Raw genomic sequence first — 20,101 nt, 5'->3', positions numbered from 1 at the left:
GATTTAAACAATTATTTTGAGTAAACATATATATATGGTTGTAATGAATTATGTACTTTTATTAATTTACAACAATATGGTTATCAAAAACTTCTCTTAATTAAGTAAAAAAAATATATTTTTTTTAAGCACTCATTTGATTTACATTTTTTATTATATTAGCAACACTATTTCTGCTTTGTAGTTGACAGAAATAGAAATTAAGGCTCCATTAGTCTTTGCGTTCTGTAACGTTTCTGTTCTGTGCCGTTCTGAATGCTGTTATATTGTAGTTAGTTTTTCCGTAAGATCGTATCAGCTGTTTTTAAAATAATAACCAAAAGACCAACTTGGTGATTTTGTTACTATTTTTAGTGTTTTTTGTATTAGACCGTCAACATATTATTGTGAACATTTTTATAAATATATACATATATTGTTTGTTAATGATTTAATTTAACCTAATTTTTTTACATACATTAGAAGAAGTTTATATTTATTTCAAGGACCCTAAATAATAATTATGTTCATTTTTCAGGTATCAAAAAATTTACCATTTTAAGAAATATTTTATAAAAATTGGTTTTAATTATTATGTGTAATGAAAACAAATATTTATTAAACATAATTATTCAGGTATGTTCTGCAAATCACATTTTATAAAAGTGGTTTGAAATCACATAAAAGGTGTTCTGAGCACATAATTTTGTGATTTTAAAACGTTCAACAAAGTCACTAATCAGGTATGTTCTGTAATCCACGTGATTTCAAATCACATACCGTTTTAAAATCACACGTGTGATTTGTGCCTGTTCTGTAAATCACACTGTTATTATATTTTTCGGTGTGATTTTAAATTTTCGAAAGCACAAGAAAACAGCTGATTCGTTTATTTTAAATGTTTTGTTTTGCTAATAATTTTGTAGAAATATTAAAGTGAAAATAAAAAAATGCCTGGAGCTTCTGTTATATCTTTAATGGAATTAAAAAGAATGGAACTACATTTTATAAAAATTTTGCAAAAACTATGGCGCAAGCTCAACCACTATGTCAAAAATAAAACAAAACAGCAAAGCTGCCACAGTACACAATTGCTTTTGGTTACCACTTGCTTCAACTTTGTAGCATTTTTTTCCAATTAGCGCAAAAAACTTAACGCATATTGATAACTTATAATATAATCTAACAAATATTATAAATTTTATGACGAATTCTGTAATTAATTTAAAGATATTGAACATATTTTAGACAAACATTAACAAATTTTAGTCCGGCAAGCTTCCATGTATTTTCGAAAATCATAAACAGCTGACAACTGAAAACAAATCTGAAACCACAAAAGAAATCACAAAAGCAAATAAACTTTTTACAGCAGAAAAGGTGTCTCTAGATTTTTATTAAATTTTAGGTGTTTTTTTTAATAAAACAAGTAATTCTATAAGAAAATTAATAAAGGACATATTGTTTAATTTATTTAAATAATTTATTTTAATATTTTCCATTCAATAGCCGCAGAAATAACCAAGTGATTTGAAAACATTAGTGACTTTGTTGAACGTTTTAAAATCACATAATTATGTGCTCAGAACACCTTTTATGTGATTTCAAACCACTTTTATAAAATGTGATTTGCAGAACATACCTGAATGTTTTCAAATCACTTGGTTAATTCTGCGGCTATTGCATGGAAAATATTAAAATAAATTATTTAAATAAATTAAACAATATGTCCTTTATTAATTTTCTTATAGAATTACTTGTTTTATTAAAAAAACACTTAAAATTTAATAAAAATCTAGAGACACCTTTTCTGCTGTAAAAAGTTTATTTGCTTTTGTGATTTCTTTTGTGGTTTCAGGTTTGTTTTCAGTTGTCAGCTGTTTATGATTTTCGAAAATACATGGAAGCTTGCCAGACTAAAATTTTTTAATGTCTGTCTAAAATATGTTCAATATCTTTAAATTAATTATAGAATTCGTCATAAAATTTATAATATTTGTTAGATTATATTATAAGTTATCAATATGCGTTAAGTTTTTTGCGCTAATTGGAAAAAAATGCAACAAAGTTGAAGCAAGTGGTAACCAAAAGCAATTGTGTACTGTGGCAGCTTTGCTGTTTTGTTTTCTTTTTGACATAGTGGTTGAGCTTGCGCCATAGTTTTTTCAAAATTTTTATAAAATGTAATTCCATTCTTTTTAATTAAATTAAAGATATAACAGAAGCTACAGGCATTTCTTTATTTTCACTTTAATATTTCTACAAAATTATTTGCAAAACAAAACATTTAAAATAAACGAATCAGCTGTTTTCTTGTGCTTTCGAAAATTTAAAATCACACCGAAAAATACAATAATAGTGTGATTTACAGAACAGGCACAAATCACACGTGTGATTTTAAAACGGTATGTGATTTGAAATCACGTGGATTACAGAACATACCTGAATATAAAGTTTTTTAATATTTATGTATAAGAAATTTTCAAGTGCATAAAACATTGATATCATATTTCGTTGTTATAGCAGTTGTAATTTTGGTGTTCCCTTTTTATTATAGATTTTAACAATAATTTTTCAAGTAAACAAGTGTTATTTCTTTTTAAATAGAGCAATGTTTTTATGTTTTGTTTCAATTTAAACCACTTAACTGCAATAAAACATCATTTATTAAAAAAACTGTGTGACTAAACTTTATTATATAAAATGAGTTATAACAGTTATGTTATTTCTTATTCATAACTATTAAAAATAATTAATAATATATCTATCGAATAGTAATAGTTATAATATTTTTAAAAATAAAAATTGGAAATAATAATTATTCTTAATAAATGAAATAATAATTTATTATTAATAATTATTCGCAATTTTTATCGAATAAAAGTTATAACTATTAAGTCCTTGATTTATTTTATTAAATTTCAATGTTTTTTGAAAATATTATATTTTTTATTCTTTTGTTAATAATAAATATTTTCCTTTCAAAAATGTTGGCACCATTGCTTTCATATTGTTAGCATTTTTGTGTGTATATGATATCAGCTGTTTTAGCTGTCACTTAACGTTGCGGACAAAATTCAGTTTTCAACAGATTCATCCGCAACAGAACGGCAACGTTACAGAAAAACTAACGACATACACAAATTTCCCTATGCTAAAAACAAAACAGCTGATTCGGAACGGAACGGAACGTACAAACTAATTAGGCCTTTAGTTTAATTCGGCTACAGCGGCAAAAGCAATCGTGTGGTCGTGTAGCTGTGCTGTCGTCAAAAGAATCGTCTTCATATAAACGTGTGTATTCTAATTTTAACAGATTGCAGTTGGTAGCCTGCTGTCTTCAATGTGTTCCATGCATTAGAATGGATTTTTGTATTAATATTTTTAATATTTGTCAATATTTTTTTAAGTGTATTTAAGAATTATATATTTTTTGTCTGGTATCACTGGTTGTTACTTAAACACGCTTTATGTACGTCACATGGGCAAAATATATATTTCGAGTTAAAGTTTGTGTGAGTAAAAAATAATTAAAATGTTAGAGATAAACAAAACAGCAATTGGAATTGCTGCTGGAGTTGCAGGAACGCTTTTTATAGGATATTGCATTTATTTTGATACGAAACGTCGTAGCGATCCTGACTATAAAAAAAAAGTTAGAGAGCGTAAGTAACAGAAAATGAGTTCTTATATAAACATTTGGTTTAATATACATACATGTATACATATGTAGGTAGAAGAAAAAATCGCAAAAATGGGAATTCAATCAGAAGTGGAATGCCTAATTTGAATGACCATGAAGCTATTGAAAGGTAATTTATTATACAATGAATAAATATTTTTACACGCATGGGCAACAAATTTTTACAAGACATTCAGCTGCTAAACTCTAGTTTATGGGAGCCACTCTGGATCGATACAAAATTTTTACCAGAGGTATATCTTTTTATGCTGAATACGACGTTATAGTTCATTGTCACCAGTCCGTAGTTCTCGATTTATGGGACACCAAAGCTAAAATATTGGATGTGTTATATTTTTGTTGTTTTTTATAATATTTGATCATATAAACATCATTAGATAGCTTTTAACACTAAGGATAATCCATATGAAAACGGACTGAGATGTCGGATTTGACATCTTTGATTTTAAATTCACCACACATATTACGGTTCCAAATGGTTACTCAAATCAATGACTTTTTCATCGGAAACCCATTTCAGTTCAAAAATTTCGCGTTTGAAAATTCAAAAATATGTTAAAATTTTCTAAAAGTATATATACATAATTACCCATAACTGTGAAACTACCAGAGACATGCGCCGAACGGCTGTAAGCCGGCTGAGCCGAGCCGGCTTAGGTCTCTGAAAACTACTCAAAGTCCAACATAATTGCCAAAAATATTTGATGGTGACATGATTAGTTCTGGAGTTATAAAGAGTACGTTTTTGTTATATAAATTCATATACAAATTTAAGCAAATAAAAAACAGTACACAGTGGAATCAATGAAAATATACAGTAGCGAGCATAAAAAATGCAAAGCCATGGAATGTTATTTTCAATAGCACTGATTTTGCTCAATAAGGTATCCAATTGTCCACATCTGCTGTTTTTATATTCTTATTGATCATAGGCAATTATTGTACGACATTTTGTCCAATATATTTTAACGGGGGAGTATAATTATAAAATTTTTAGTAAAAACAGTGGTAAAATTATGCGAGCAAATAAAATGCAACTAAGAAAATTGAGTTATTTTTTAAAATTTTGAAAAAAATAATTATAAAAAATTGCTAAAAACTATAACAATGTTGCATTACCATCATTTACTATTAATACAAAGAAATTTAAGGACATTTAAATTCAAAAGGATAAACATTTTATCCAAAAAACGCCATGCTCCTATTTCGTTAAAAAAAATTAGATATAATTAAGAATTTTGTTATAATTAGAGTGCCGAAATATTTTTATTGGCTAGTTTTGAAATTAATTTTATTCAAATAAAACTAAAAGGTTAGAGATTGAAGTAATCAAGGCTATGTTACCTGATCCAAAGAAGGTGACATCATATATTTGATGCTACCCAAACGAACACATATGGACATTAATGACTATTGCAACCTCCAAAAGATAATATAATGATGCAAATATAATAAAGAGAAACCAATCCAATAAACCATATAATATTTACAAAAATAAAATAAGCGCCTATGCTTTTCGAAGCAGGTCCTTTATGCTTTAATGGATATTCGAATATGATTTCATTATTTGTAATTTTTACAGAACACATGTGAAAATATTATTGTAGCATTAAATTTCAGCACCCTTCTAACATTAACTAGTAATATCCTTTGGACCTTGAGCTTTTATGCACTCAGTTTTAAGTACACCACAACAATTATTTGATTTCCTTTTCATAGAGAATATCCGTAATATTTTAAATAGAAATAAAAAAAAAATTTCTTGATTTTTGAACAATTCACAATATTGAACGGAAAATTCATTATTCGTTAATACTGTTATCCTTTGTAGATTTCATATCCTTGAATCTATTAGTATTAACAGTAAATTAATGTTTTGTAACAATATTATAGTTTTTATCCATTTTTCATAATTAATTTATAAAACAACTTACAAATCTATTAAATTTTCTTAAAGTTGCATTTTATTTGCTCGCACAAATTTACCACAGTTTTTACTAAAAATTTTATAATTATCCATACTTACAAAAATATTGGACAAAATGTCATACAATAAGTGACTATTACTACGTTTATACGTAGCCTATTCGCAAATAAAAATTATTTTGCAATTAACTAACTCACTGTTTATATCATTGGTTACGGAAAATTCTTGTTATTATGAGATGCCGGATGGTAAAATTTAATTTTTTGGTAACTCTTTTATTGAATAAAATATGATACATTTTTTATTTTTTTAAATGTAAAAATTATAGAATCAAAAATTCTTGTCCGTCTTGCAATCCAAGTAATTCAAAAACGCAATGAAATATTTAAAAATCGTCTTAATAAACTAAAAGCGTTAAAACATGGCAATGCTTAAAATCTTATTTCCAAATAGTGTCGTTAATCAGGAATTGTTTTCGTGAGTTAGCTATTCGCAAATAAAAAATTAATTCACTGTTTATGCGCATTTTTTTCTAATTGCAATATTTTTATTTGCGAATAAGCCGTGCGTATAAACGTAGTATATGACCACAAAGAATATAAAAATAGCAGATGGGGGAGAAATGGATTCAGTTATAAGAAAAATAATACCAGTTGAAGATCACATAGCAAAGTGTTGCATTTATTATGCTTGCTACTGTATGTATAATAAATATGTCATCTATAACAAGAGATATATCGAGCCGTTAGAGCCAAATTATCGTAAGGCTGTTTCAAAAATCCATTTTCAAATTTTTAAAAATTTTGTTAAACAAATTTCAGAATTTTTTGATCATCTCATTGGGATTTATTAAGAATATAATAGGGAATAAAAACGTGAAAAAATTATGAAAATATCTCCTATAGTTTTTCCGTACCTGCGATTTAAATTTTGAAATTTTCGAGAAAAACCAATTATTTGGCAATTTTTTGGCGAATGAGCTCTATTTCCTTACTCTTATTAATTTTAAGCAAAACTTATTCAGAATATTATAGTCCAGATAATTCTAAATATACTCTGAAACTTTTACTAAAATCGGAAAACGTTAACCCTTAAATCGTGAAGGTCAAACGTAAAATTTTTCCATATTTGGATTTTCTCTTGGAAAGATTTCGAAATGTTGTTTATTTTAGGGCCGATTTTGACGAAATTTAACACAAAGCCTAGTATTTACAAAAACAGCAGAAAAATTAAAATTAACCATATATAGCACTTGGTAACCCCATAAAAAAATATGATTTTAAAAGTTTGGGGTCATTTTAACCCCAAGTGCCATTAAGCGTTAATTTCCATTCTTGTGCTGTTAATAATCCCTAGAGTTTATGTTATATTTTTCTTAAGTTTCATCAAAATCTGCCCAAAAGTATATAATATTTCGCTATCTCTCCGAAAGCGTTCAATCGTCCGCAATCTCGTTCGCAACTTCGGTGAAATGGGTGTGAATATGTCACTGAAAATACACTTCTTTTTTCCCCGATAATTTGGGTCATTTAGCTTTAGAGGAAAGATCACTTGTCGAATGCTCGCTAAATACTGTTGGTCGATATGTCGAGATTCACATACTCCATACAAGCGGCAGAGTAAACGTATTAATTTTTCTCCATAATATATTTTTATATTTCTTCTTATTTTTATATCTTTATTTAGTATAGCTTAAATATTTTTTTATTATATAAATTTAATTTTTTTATAATAATTGTTCCTGCTGGTACTAATTGGGAATTTGTTAGAATTATACTAAAATATGAAAGAATAAAATTTAAGTAACTCTTTTGTTTCATTTCCAATGATTGTCTTTTTTTATTTGATACACATATTGACAAACATTTATAAAAATATTTATTTAATTTTTTATAAATTTGTACATCCTTGAAACTTTGAAGTCCTTTAAAAAGAAGAAAGGATCAGAAAATTAAAAACTGAGAACGCAGATTTACTATATACGATCTCCAGTTTCATGTGTATGTGGACTTGTTCAAGTCCAAAAAGTACTATCTAATATTTTTGTAATCTTAATTGCTGTATCGATAAATGTATTTTTTTTTAATGAACTTAATAATATGTTTTTTTCTGTTTAGGCTTAACTTATAAAGCTATAAGAACGAAATTTAAGCATGTGTTAAAGTATATGCATGGTTTCAACATATATTTTTTTTAGAAAAATATATTGGAAATTCTCAAGGATATAAAAGGATACATTTTTCAAAGGACATTTTTTTACATTTTTTCGTCCTGAAAAGTAAAAATAAAAAAATTATCTACTTCTAGAAATTGTCCCCTTTCATTTGATATCCATATAAAGAAAAACTAATGAGCAGAACTATTTAAATAAATTTTAAGAAATTTCTATATCCTTAAAACTTTGAAGTCCTTTAAAAAGGAGAAAAGATCACAAAATGAAAAACTGAAAACGCAGTTCTACTATATATGATCTCAGGTTTCAAGTCCAACAAAAAAAATGTAAAATTGTATCACGGTGTTATATGTATATTATTATATTTAATTTTTTTTCATATTGAATTTAATTATATGCACATAAATACAATATTGTAGTATTGCTATATCCCACAATGTAAAATGAATTTGTACTATATTTAAAAGAGTTTTTTTGGTTGAGAACTTCCAAATGAAATAAGTTAAGTTCTTATTATTACTATTACTGATTAGAAGCTGAACACTCAGACCCCTTTCACACTAGGCAATTTAGTTGCGCAAGTCTCTTGTGTTTGTAGATGCCAGAGGTAATGTCGGGTTAAGGAGAAGAAAATTTTGCATGCTGTTTTGTTGTTGGGCAAGAGACTTGCGCAACTAAATTGCCTAGTGTGAACGTCTCAGAACTTTTAAATAAAATCTCTATTAAATAACATGTAAGTTATTGGAATCAAACTACAATTAGTTTCTTTTTTATTTCTCTTTCCCTATAAGAAAAAGCCCCATCCGTGTTTCTTAAGAAACAATTAATCTCAATCTCGTGTTTCCTATGAAACTAATAAATCTTAATCCTATAAATCTTAATTGTATAGCTCATACAATTAATTCTAAATAATTAATAACACTGTGCACGAAATTGACACTTTATTTCGCGTAACTCAAAAACGGTTTAGTTTCTTGAATAAACTGAAAAAACCGAAATTGCGCAATAAAATTACATTTAACCCACCGGGTGCCCGCATGATATTTTTTCAACTAGCACAGTGTAATTATTCACTAATTAAATCTTTATTAGTGAATTATAATAAAGTTAATAATAAAAGTACTAACATTTATTCAATAATAATTAGGTTAGGAAGGGGTGTGCACTATGTGCACTTCCACTCGGAGACCTTGAGGTCCATTGTGAGTCCCTTTAAATAGGTAGACAAAGAGGATAGTCGTAGAGTAATAGAAGAGACCAAAGTACCGCCTGTTGAAATGAGAAAGAAAGAATGATAGATCTTTTCACGGATTTGGACTCTCTGTAGAACGTTCATTAAATAACCACCCTATTCCCTTAATGAAACCTAGTATGTTGCTTAGTTTGCAGCCAGCAACACTGCCAAGTTCGTCCAGAAATCTATTTCCTAGCCATCTAAGTCTGTGACCCTGTAACCTAGGGCAGGTGCACATAATGTGCTCTACTGTCTCTAGCTCCTCTACATCCCCACACTCTCTACAGAAGTCCGCCATTATTCCATTTACCCTTAAAGGCCCCAATTGAGCAGTGGCCGGTTAACACTCCTACTAGAATCCTGAGATTATACCTATCCAACTCTATCAGTATCCCAGTCGCGCCCGCATTCAGTCTAGGCCATAAGGCCCTGGACACTTTGCAATCTGACCTACTGCTCCAGGATTGATTTGTATAGTCACGGAATTTCTCGTAAATTAATCTATAGTAGTAACAAATGGGTGGTTTAACATTCCGTTCCCTAGTATCATGATCCAGATCAGAACCATGTCTATCCAATTCATCTGCTACCTCATTTCCCTGTATATCACAGTGCCCTGGTACTAGGGTATTCATTCGACTAATGATCGTTCGATTAATCGAATAATTTCCTACGAATAATTATTCGAACAATTTAAAAATGGCCATTTTCGAATAACGAATAATTCGAACAATTTTATGTAGAATAATCGAATAAAACGAATAAATTTACAAATACATTTAAATTTATTAAATTGCTTAAAAATTTTCATAATTTCAAATTTAAATAAGTAATAATGACTCACAAAAATTGTATTGTTTCTAAAATTCGACAAATTACTAAAGACAAAGGGATTTTCGATCACTGTAGATGAGTGTTCCGATAGCTCCTTCTATAAATATATAAATATTACTGCAAGAAGTTACAATTCTAAAAACAAATCTTTCAAAATTTTTAACTTAGGACTTGAACCAGTGAAAATAAAATGTATGAAATAAAATATTTGTTATTTAGCTGGCAAAATATTAGAAAAATCGTTATTAATAATCAAAATATTAACTTAGATTAAAGTGGAGTTGAATGTGATGGAGAAAGTGATTTTGAAACGGTCGTCGAAAGTGATATTGAGGATGACATTTATAATGATTACATTGAAATAGATGAAGGCCATGATCTTAAAATATATGTATATAAGTGTTGTTATAAACCGCGTACGTAAGTGTTGCAAAATATTTAATACATCAAATGATAAACACAAATATTGCAAACAAATGTTGCAAGAAAAGCATGGAGTTCGTCTCATAAATAATTTTGAATATCGCTTAACATCTTTGTCTAACATAGTAATAAACTTTTTGCGTATTTGTAAATGCGCCAATCATGCACTGCCTGATTTCAAATTAGCCACGTTCACTGACAATGATATCAAGCTTTAGATTCCCTTTATTGTGTGATTCCCCAAGACCACTTTATTGAGCAAAGATTCGGCAACGTTGATAGAGGTTGATGTATAATACAATTTGTTATAAATAATTTAGAAATAGTAAATAATTAATTTACGAAAGAATTCGTTACTCAATTTAGAACCCGAATTAATGAACGACATAAAAAAGTTCTTAATACGTTTATATTGTATTTGAATTCAGGATCATGTCCAACTAGCTCAAATTTTGCTGGTCAATTGTTTTGTAGATTGTTCGGGATTTAATCTGATCAGAATATTTCTGTTGAAAATTTAATGATGGACTTTGTTTTTGAATGTTTTTTAACATTGTCAATACTTGAATTGTTAACTTTAACGTAATTTTTTGTTTTTCTTTAACAATTAAACATTAAAAAACCGACATCAAAACTTCATTCTTTACTTTTTTAAAAAAAATTAAAATTATTCGAATAATTCGATTAATTTTAAATGTGTGATCGAATTATTCGAACAAGTTAAAATCTGTTATTCGAATTATTCGTTTTATTCGAACAAGAGAAAAATCGAATAATTCGAATACCCTACCTGGTACCCAAGACAATCTTACTGAGTAGTGTACCAATAGCTCCTCTAGAGCTCTCCTACTGTCCCCCACTAGGTTGGAGTGTATTAGATGACACTCCAGAGCCTTTAGTGCCGCCTGACTGTCTACGTATATTGTCACTGCAGCCCCTCTATTGACGTGTACCTTTATCAACTCTGTGGCTTTCCAGATCGTGAAGATCTCCGCCTGGAAGACGCTACACTCATTAGAGAGTCTATATGAGCGCTTGATATCATAGTCGACCAAATATACCCCGGCCCCTGTACCAGAGTCCATCTTGGAACCGTCAGTGAAAACTGCGCACCCATCAAATAGTTGATCGGATCCAAACCACTTATCCCTAGTGGGGAACTCTACTGAGGGTGATGCACCGAAGCTAAAGGTCGCGATCTTATAGTCAGAGATTCCAGAAGGAATAATGCCATGACCAATACGACTACCTCATACAATATCATAGTGTGTCCTATCCGCAAGGGTTTTACCAAAGAAGACTCTAACAGCCGTATTTATAACCAAAATTTAGCATGGATTTAACATACAAGTTATTTATAATGTATTTCTTATCCACTCGCTAAACGCATGTTAACGAACGATCAAAGACTTGCTAAGTCTTTAATCAACAGCTGTTTTGTGTCAAAGTAAATTTGTAAATAAACATATTATAAAAGTTTTGTGTGGGAAAAAATTAAATTATTTAAAAATGATGCAAACTCCAAAATTGACAACCCCTTTCACCTTATCCAGAAGCTCGAGGGATTTGCGATCCCCTGCGAACCGGAAATCCCTCCCGTTGTTCTCCTTGCACACCATCGAGGCTACAGCCTTCTATTGGTCTATAGGGAGATCAACGTTCTGTTTTTTCAATAATGCCAGTATGGTTTCCACCGGTCAAACGGGTGGAGGAATCCATACTGTCACTATTGACCTTAATGGTAGCTCCGAAGCGCGTATCACTTCTAGTTTTAAGGCTGGATTTAGGTCGCCAAGTTTCCCAACCACTCCCTTAGCCCAGTAAGCACCTTTGAAAGATACGTCTGGTCGGTACTGATCTTCCCATCCGGATCATTCCGATCAATTATGGCTGCCTGAACATATACATCCTGACTCAAGGACTTCTTAACCTTCTTTGTTGACGAGGTAGGCTGGTCGTCACCAGATCTAGCCCTCTTAATGGTCTCCTTTTGGGTGCCCTTAAGAGTGCTAGATGGGGTTACACCAGCATTTCCCGCAACCTTGCTGTAACCTGGTGCCTTTGATGACGAGGGTTGAGGACCACCGGATCCGTTTCCCTTAATGTTACCCATACGGGCACCCTTAAGGGGATCGGTCGGAGGATTCTTCACTCCCTTCGCACCTGACACCTTTATGGGAGGCTTCTTGTTACTATCCACAGCTCTAGCCGAAGCACCGATTTGTAGGATGGTAGAAGAGCCCCCCTCCTTAGTTCTTACCGCACTGCTAGTGGTTGGAGCTGTCGACCTTATACCCTTTTGGGTGTCAGCCAGATCGACAGCAGCTACCACTTGCTGCTCAACAGGAGAAGGCTCTCCCAAGAGTACACTCACATGGCCGTAGATTCTCTCAAATCTACTGTCTATGTTTCTTGAGAAGGTACTTCTCCTTTGCGGTTAATGGCCCAGGATCTTTCCCATCTTTGCCAGAAAGGCTAGTGATTTCCTGGTGCCATTTTTTGCCCTATCTTCTTTCGTTCGGCCTGGTTTGTCAGTATCTTGTGGAGTGGCATTAGCGACTCCTCCACGGCGACCTGCCGAACAAGATTGTCGATGTGGACCGTCTTCTGCCGATCGGCTCCCCTGGTTGTCCTTGTCACCAGCAGTGGAAGGGGATGTTTCTGTCAACTGATTCTGAGCAGAAATCACAATGATTTCATGTTCATCATCAGATAGCAGAACCAACTCCTCCAACTTCTGAGTGGCACAAGTTTCCCCAAAGGAGTCTTTCGACAGTCCCAAAAGACCATCCACATCATGTTTTAACACCTGTCCTTCATGCTCCAAGATCCTGGCATGAACGTCCGACAGGGTTAAATCACCCCCTTCCGATTCCTTAATATCCCTGAAATCGGAAGTCTCCTTAGTTGTAAGATTTAGATTTATGTTTCGCTCAATTTTGTTCCCACGAGTAGGCACGTAAAAACAACGGACCATCCACGCAGTGACGGCGTGCGTGGACTAGGCAACTACTTACAACAGCGTATTACCCTGACGCTGAGGTGAGCTGTTAGCGGCTAGTTTATTTCTACACTAACTAACCATCCAGGTCCTCGGCACTGCTTCCACTCACCTTGACCTTAAAAGTGCATCTTTTTCGTGGTACCCCCGGTAAAGCCTCTACTATAGAAGTGGAGGATATATGTCATAATATTTGACGCGACAGCTATGGAACACACTATCGCCCCAATATCTTGACAAGATGAGTAACCTTTAGTTAATACATTCCCTTAAAGTCGCGACCTCCTTTGTGAAAGTGCCAGAAGAACATGCTCAACCATAAGCATGTTCTGACCACAGAGTGTATATAAACCCTCGCATCGCTACAAGATCGTTACCCAGGCGAAGGCAATAATAATTAAGATATATTAGAAATAATTATTGTCAGTTCATTTTATAAATGGAGGTTCAATAAATACACAAATAAAAAATCTACAATCTTAAAAATATAATAACAGTTAAAATTGTTTATTTTTTGTTGATGAAATTAGTATATCAAAACAGCGATGATTTCGAGAAGAAAAATCGAAAATCTTAGCCAATCGAGCATTGTGTTGTTGCTTTTTGTTTGCACTGAATGAAGAGCTTTCTTTGATTTTTTTCTTTCCGTATACAGAAATTATGAAAATATAGAGTTGATTTTGGTGATTTTTAACTTAAAAAAAACAACGTAAACATCTTAAAGATCTGTTATTATTACTTGAAAGTATTAACTATAGAACATAAATGTTGTAAATAATATAATAAACATAAAAAATTTGATTTATTAGTTTATATCTTACGAATTAATCCGTGCGCACTCTCTAGGTAAATAATGCGAAATCAATTGGTATTTACTGAATGTGTATCTTCTAGAAAGGAGCATATAACTTGGCTATTTTTCGATCTTTCTATTTTATATCTTGTTGTTTTTGTGTATCTCAACCGAAATTGAATTTATAAATGTACTTAAAAACTTATTTTTTTTTCAGATATTTTCTACAAGAAATTCAAATGGGAGAAACCTTAATTGCTAGAGGGGACTTTGAGAGTGGCGTAGAGCATTTGGCTAATGCACTCGTTGTGTGTGGACAACCTGCTCGTTTATTGCAAGTTTTGCAGACTACGTTGCCAGCTCAAGTTTTTGCAATGCTTATATTGAAGATGCAAGAATTCGGCAATAGATCAAGCTCTGAATCTAACGAGACACCGAAAATAGTCACATCGAATCCTTTAGGTCATGAAATGTCATCAGGTGGAATTGAAAGTAATTCAACTGGAGTAATTATTGATGACCTTGAATAACTTAAAATATATGAGTCTATAATGAATCAAATCTGGCAATTTTCATATATTTCATTATACTTGATGTTAACTTTTTTGTAGAAATATATTGTTCGTTGGATTCTAAATATATAATAATTACTAACTTATATTTCTTTTGTATTTATTTATTTATTCATAACATTGAGAATTGGTGTTTGATATCAATCCAATTTTTCCAAATTTGTTATAAAAATAAAACAAATTACAAATTTGAATTAGAGACAAATATCTCTTTTTATTGTAAATAAATATTAACTCGTAAGAATATGTTGCATTGTGTTATAGGGTAGAAAGGGGACCATATGGCACTTTTTTTTGAGACGATCTCAAATTTAAACCTCTATACATATTCTTAATTTTTTCTTGTTTCGAATACTTAGATATGTTGGCTTTAGTTTTATTCATGTCAATCTTGCCTATCTCATCTCAATATACGTATATTTTTAACATTTCTAGACTGACCAAAAACAGCGAAACCACCCTACCTATGGGGTAAATACGCCAAAGGGATGGTGCAGATTTGTCATTTATAAAATAAAACATAAAAATCCAAAAATATAAACGTATTTTACTGTCTGAAAATTGCCGTGTGTTTGACCACACGTTGGTACTGTAAAGCGTTTTGAAATCTTTTGTTCGGTACACTTTTTTTTAGTTATTATGTTGTTTATGGGATGTATTTTGGAAAGTATATTAGCAATTATTGTTTCAAAGTAGTTAGAAGTAAACCAATGTTACCATTAGATCGATTGCGTCGTAATTAGTGGCGATATTAAAATTTTTAAAGGGGCGCCAGTAACACGATTGGGTAGAACAGTGCCGATTGTGCAGAATTCCTATCTTTTTAGCAAGCACAGCGCAAATAATGGGAGGTAAAAAAATTTTCAAAGTGGACGGTGCACAGAGGGATGGCTTCATACATTTTTTGGCAAAAATTATAAGGAGTGATCGTAGAGCGCTGAAATTTGGCACAGAGAATTATATGGATCAAACTAAGAAAAAAGTAAAATTTTCTGAAACAAAAGAAGAACGCATGCCGAGTTTCAATAAAATCGGCCATGCCCACCGCATACAGCCCATGCAATCCAAATGCATTACATTTTAGTATAAAAATTATAAGAATAATATGGACTAAATTAAGAAAAAAAAAATTCAAATAGATTTTTTCTCATAAAATTTTTCCTATCCAAGCAAAAGTCTAGAAATTTGGTACAAATATTTCTTGAAACAAAAGAAGAACGCATGCCGAGTTTCAATAAAATCGGTCACGACCACCGCCCACGAAACCCATACATAGATAAGAATTTTTTTGATATTTCGTTTATTATTCGACCAAAAATTTTAAGTTTTCATCCTGTTCCGAAAACTTCCGAAAACTATTTTTTCTTTTAATCGAAACAAGACACTCCCAACTTTAATTTTATTAAAGAAACATCTTGGGGGAAAGTGGGGCTACATTTTTTTTCTCCATGGAAAATCAAAAATAAAATAATTTTTAGAGACTTATAGATTTGGGCATATCTTCTTAACGGCTATCCCCATATTTTTTTTTTTATTTATGGAGAAATGTTATATTTTTCAAATATGTTAAAGGTAAATGGTATCATTAGGAAAATTATAAATATATAAACCACTGAATTGCGTGAAAATATAAGTAAATTTTTGCTTAACACCCTTGCATGGACTTTACTTAAATTTTTTAAAAATAAAATAAAATTTTTCTTAAAACTATAAGTGTACATTTCATCTTTAAACATTTCTCTACAAAACTGCATCATTTGATTTTTAAAATTGAGTGTTTGAAAATTTACTTTTTGACACCAAAATCCCTCTGTGCGGTGTACTGCTTTGGATGCTGAAAAATATAGCCATTGTTCGAGCAAAGCGCCCACAGTTTATATCCGAAACGGATTGGTTTTCCACGTATAAACATTTTCCTTTAACATTTGCTCATGTGCCGGGTGAATATCGTTAGCAGTTCTCTTGGTTTTTTTAAACCGGGTTGAAATCAGTTACCGGTAGTTCTTTTGACGTTGATCGTTGCGGTTCCTCCGGTTGAACTTCGACTTCTGGACCACCATAGTTGTCAATAGTTGATGTGTAAACTACTTCAATTGTGTCTATAAACACACACATAACTAGCAACACAAAACAAAAGGAACACAATGAAAAATAATACCTGCCACTTCGGCCAACGGGCACTCATCGCAAATAATATTTCTTGATATTTTGTTATCGTATATTGTTTCACAATTGGAATCACGGGCAGTATTGTCAGGGGGACAAACAAACGACCGTTTCAATCACTGACTCTCTATCATCTTGATGGTAATGTTCGCCATCGGTTCGGTTATCGATGATGTCTTGTAATTCTGCGTTTGTAAGCAGTGATGTTAACCGTACGGTAATTACCGTATTGTACGGTAATTTAGACCTCCGTACGGTAGGCAGGTAATTTCTACATTTGTACGGTAATTTTAAAAAGTTTAAATTTTTCAAAATTATATCCTAAACGTTATATTTCCATAATGTGTCTACATATAATGTACATATTTCTCATTAAAATAATCATAAAACTTTGAGGATGATGATAACCAACTACCACTAGACAAAATATATCTACGCGGTAAAGTAATCGCAAGTCTTTCAAGTATGGATATTTCAACATACAAATTAGTATTAAAAACTGATCGTAATAAATCCCCAATTGTTCGATACCAATATTTCTATAATTCCTTTAGTTTTGCATTTCCCAGAAGCTGTTGAAATGGATGAATTTAAATAAATAGATACGGAATTTATATTATAAGGCAAATAAATGATGTTGATAAAAATGGCATTCTGCTGTTTTACAAACATGGTCCTATTTTCAAAAAATTACTTTTTGATAGTAAAATGTTCAGTAAAACAGCCCTCATCTATGGTGTGTATTTCTTACAACCTATTGTCTTTTGCTGTTTTATTTGCATTTTTGTTATTTCTCTATGTTATACAATTATTTTTTTCCGAATGCAAAAGCCTCTATCTTTTCAAATAATTTTCAAATATTTTTTTGGAATAATTTCTTCTTGCAATTCATGCCTTCCTACTAATTTTTGAATGCTGAACATGAATTTTATATTTTTCAATCATTTAAATAAATGAATTACCATGAAAATATTTTACCATTTTGTTTTTGGAACATTAAATTTCCATGCATAAAAATAAATGGTTAAAGTTGGAGTTTGCTTAAAAAGTGTCTACTTTTAAAGTTTTTTTTATCTTATGTTGTATTATTAGCCGTTATCTTAAATAAATCACGTTAAAAACTGACAGATGGCAAAATAATTTAATTCTATTAAAATGCAAAATCCTCTATCTTTTCATTTTTATATACACATTGAATATTTTGAGAAGAAAAACCCTCTAGCATACCGAATTTTAATAACTCAAGTAATACGCGACAAAAAAATAGTTTTTTGGCTTTCCTGAAAAGTTGTTTTTTAAGATAGAGAGTTTTGAATATAGGCCCTCGAAATATTGAATTATAAAAATAAACCTGTTTCAATAAGAAAATATTATTATTTTTGTACTAAACTTTGGATACGGTAATTTTACCTAAAAACGGTAATTTTTTTAGGGCTGTACGGTAATCGAAATTAAAAAGTTAACATCACTGTTTGTAAGGTACTCTCGACGTGACTTTTTAGACAAATTCACTCTCACTCACAAATTATACAATTTTATATACAGTGGCGTGCAAAAGTGTTTTTATGTTAATAAATTTTCTACGAAAATGTCAATAAACATTTTTTTAGCTAAGATATTGTAACGAAAATTCACATGTTAATTCTTTATTTGGTAGATTACATTATAGTGAACAAATTTAATACAAAACAATTACAACTCTGGTAATATTGCACGATCGCAAAATATATGGCAACTCGAACACTTTTGCACGTGCTAGTTTATGTCACTTTACAAGTGTCAATTTATAATTAACCGTTATTTTTTATCGAGTTATGGTTTGATATCGACTTTATTTTTATTTAAAAAAATTAAATTAAGTGCGGGTTTTATAATACTACCTGGCAATTTTAGTAAAATAAACATTGATAATTCATTTCTAACTTAAAAATGAAAAAAATAAGCGTGGAAATGGAAGACCGAATAGTGGTTCTGACGGAAAATGGACAGTCAGACAAATAGCAAAATCTTTAAATATTGCCCATAGTACTGTGCAAAGTGTCCGTAAAAGACGAAATATATCATCCAAATGTATTATATCTGGTCGTCCAAGGTTATTAACAGACGCAGATGCTCGCCATATTGAAAGATTAATGAGAAATAGAGATACTAGAACACCAAAATTAGCTGCCAAGGCAATAAATAAAAACGTTAGTGATGGACTGTTCGTAGATCACTACGTAGAATTGGACTAGTCGCAGCAGTTAAGAAAAATAAACCAGCGCTTTCAGACAAAAACGTTAAGGCGCGTATGAACTTTTGTAGAGAATACGAAAAATGGACAGTAGAAGATTGGAAACGTGTGATTTGGTCTGATGAAACTAAAATTAACCGTTTCCAATCAGACGGCAAAGAATATTTCTGGCACCGTCCACATGAAAATCTTCAGAAGGAAGATTATCTTAATATTCTTCAAACCAATTTGCCCGAATATGTGGAAAAAAATGCATATCCCGAGCAGGAGTTACTGTTTCAACAAGATGGAGATCCGAAGCACACCTCCAAAATTGTTACCAATTGGTTGTCGAACCAAAAATTTCATCTAATTAAATGACCAGCGCAAAGTCCGGATCTTAATCCTATTGAAAATTTGTGGGCTCTTTTAAAGAGAAGAGCTTCAAAGAACATGGATGAACTGTGGCAAAGAGTTCAAGAGGAATGGAACAAAATCCCGGATGAAATTTTAAAAAATTTGGTAGAGAGTATGCCAAAGCGGATTAAAAATGTAAAAAAGAACAAAGGATTGTGGACAAAATATTAAAAATTGCTTAATATTTTCGTTTTTCAATGTAGGTGCAAAAGTGTTCGAATTAAATTGTTTTTAGTTTTATTTATATTTATGAAGTATAGTATTATTTTTTTATTTTTTTTATGTTAAAAATGTAATAAAATATATAAGTAAACAACCCTGAAACATTCATACTGCGTTCTCTTTCATAAAAGATTTTATAGGGCTTAAAGCAAAGTAAATTAATAAAGTAGACTCAGTAGAACAGCTGACTTTTTTTTTTACTTTGGTCTGAACTGTCAATTCACTTGTGGTTGTTGTGGCGAAAAATACAACAAGCCCAAAAGCAAAAACAACAACAGGCAACTTTGACAGCTCAGACCTTAAACCAAAAACAAAATTGCTTGTGGTTTTTGTAAATGTTGTATTTGTTGTAGTACTGTCGCTACTTTATTAATTTACTTTGGCTTAAAGTAAGAAATTCAGCAATATGAATACACTTTTGCTCGCCACTGTATGTAAGAAAATA

The 20,101-nt window shown here is 31.0% G+C and overlaps 1 protein-coding gene across 1 annotated transcript; it reads left to right on the top strand.

Moving 5' to 3' along the window:
- Positions 1–3,423: 3,423 nt before the first annotated feature.
- Tom20 (translocase of outer membrane 20) lies at positions 3,424–14,725 on the top strand. Its single transcript, XM_065503347.1, has 3 exons — positions 3,424–3,644; positions 3,713–3,791; positions 14,285–14,725. The coding sequence occupies exons 1-3, from the start codon at positions 3,515–3,517 to the stop codon at positions 14,595–14,597; spliced, it is 522 nt and encodes a 173-aa protein (XP_065359419.1). The 5' UTR covers positions 3,424–3,514; the 3' UTR covers positions 14,598–14,725.
- The last annotated feature ends 5,376 nt before the right edge of the window (positions 14,726–20,101 follow it).

Source organism: Calliphora vicina, chromosome 3, assembly GCF_958450345.1.
Source record: "Calliphora vicina chromosome 3, idCalVici1.1, whole genome shotgun sequence".
Lineage (NCBI taxonomy): Eukaryota > Metazoa > Arthropoda > Insecta > Diptera > Calliphoridae > Calliphora > Calliphora vicina.
The sequence above is the reverse complement of the archived record's forward strand: the minus strand, read 5'-3'. Positions and strand labels throughout refer to the sequence as shown.

What these genes read in the sequence shown, in the direction of transcription:
- Tom20 (XM_065503347.1), top strand. Translation starts at nt 3,515, where the DNA reads ATGTTAGAGATAAACAAAACAGCAATTGGAATTGCTGCTGGAGTTGCA. An exon ending in TAAAAAAAAAGTTAGAGAGC is followed by an intron (nt 3,645 to 3,712) that starts GTAAGTAACAGA and finishes ATACATATGTAG; the next exon opens with GTAGAAGAAAAAATCGCAAA. An exon ending in GACCATGAAGCTATTGAAAG is followed by an intron (nt 3,792 to 14,284) that starts GTAATTTATTAT and finishes TTTTTTTTTCAG; the next exon opens with ATATTTTCTACAAGAAATTC.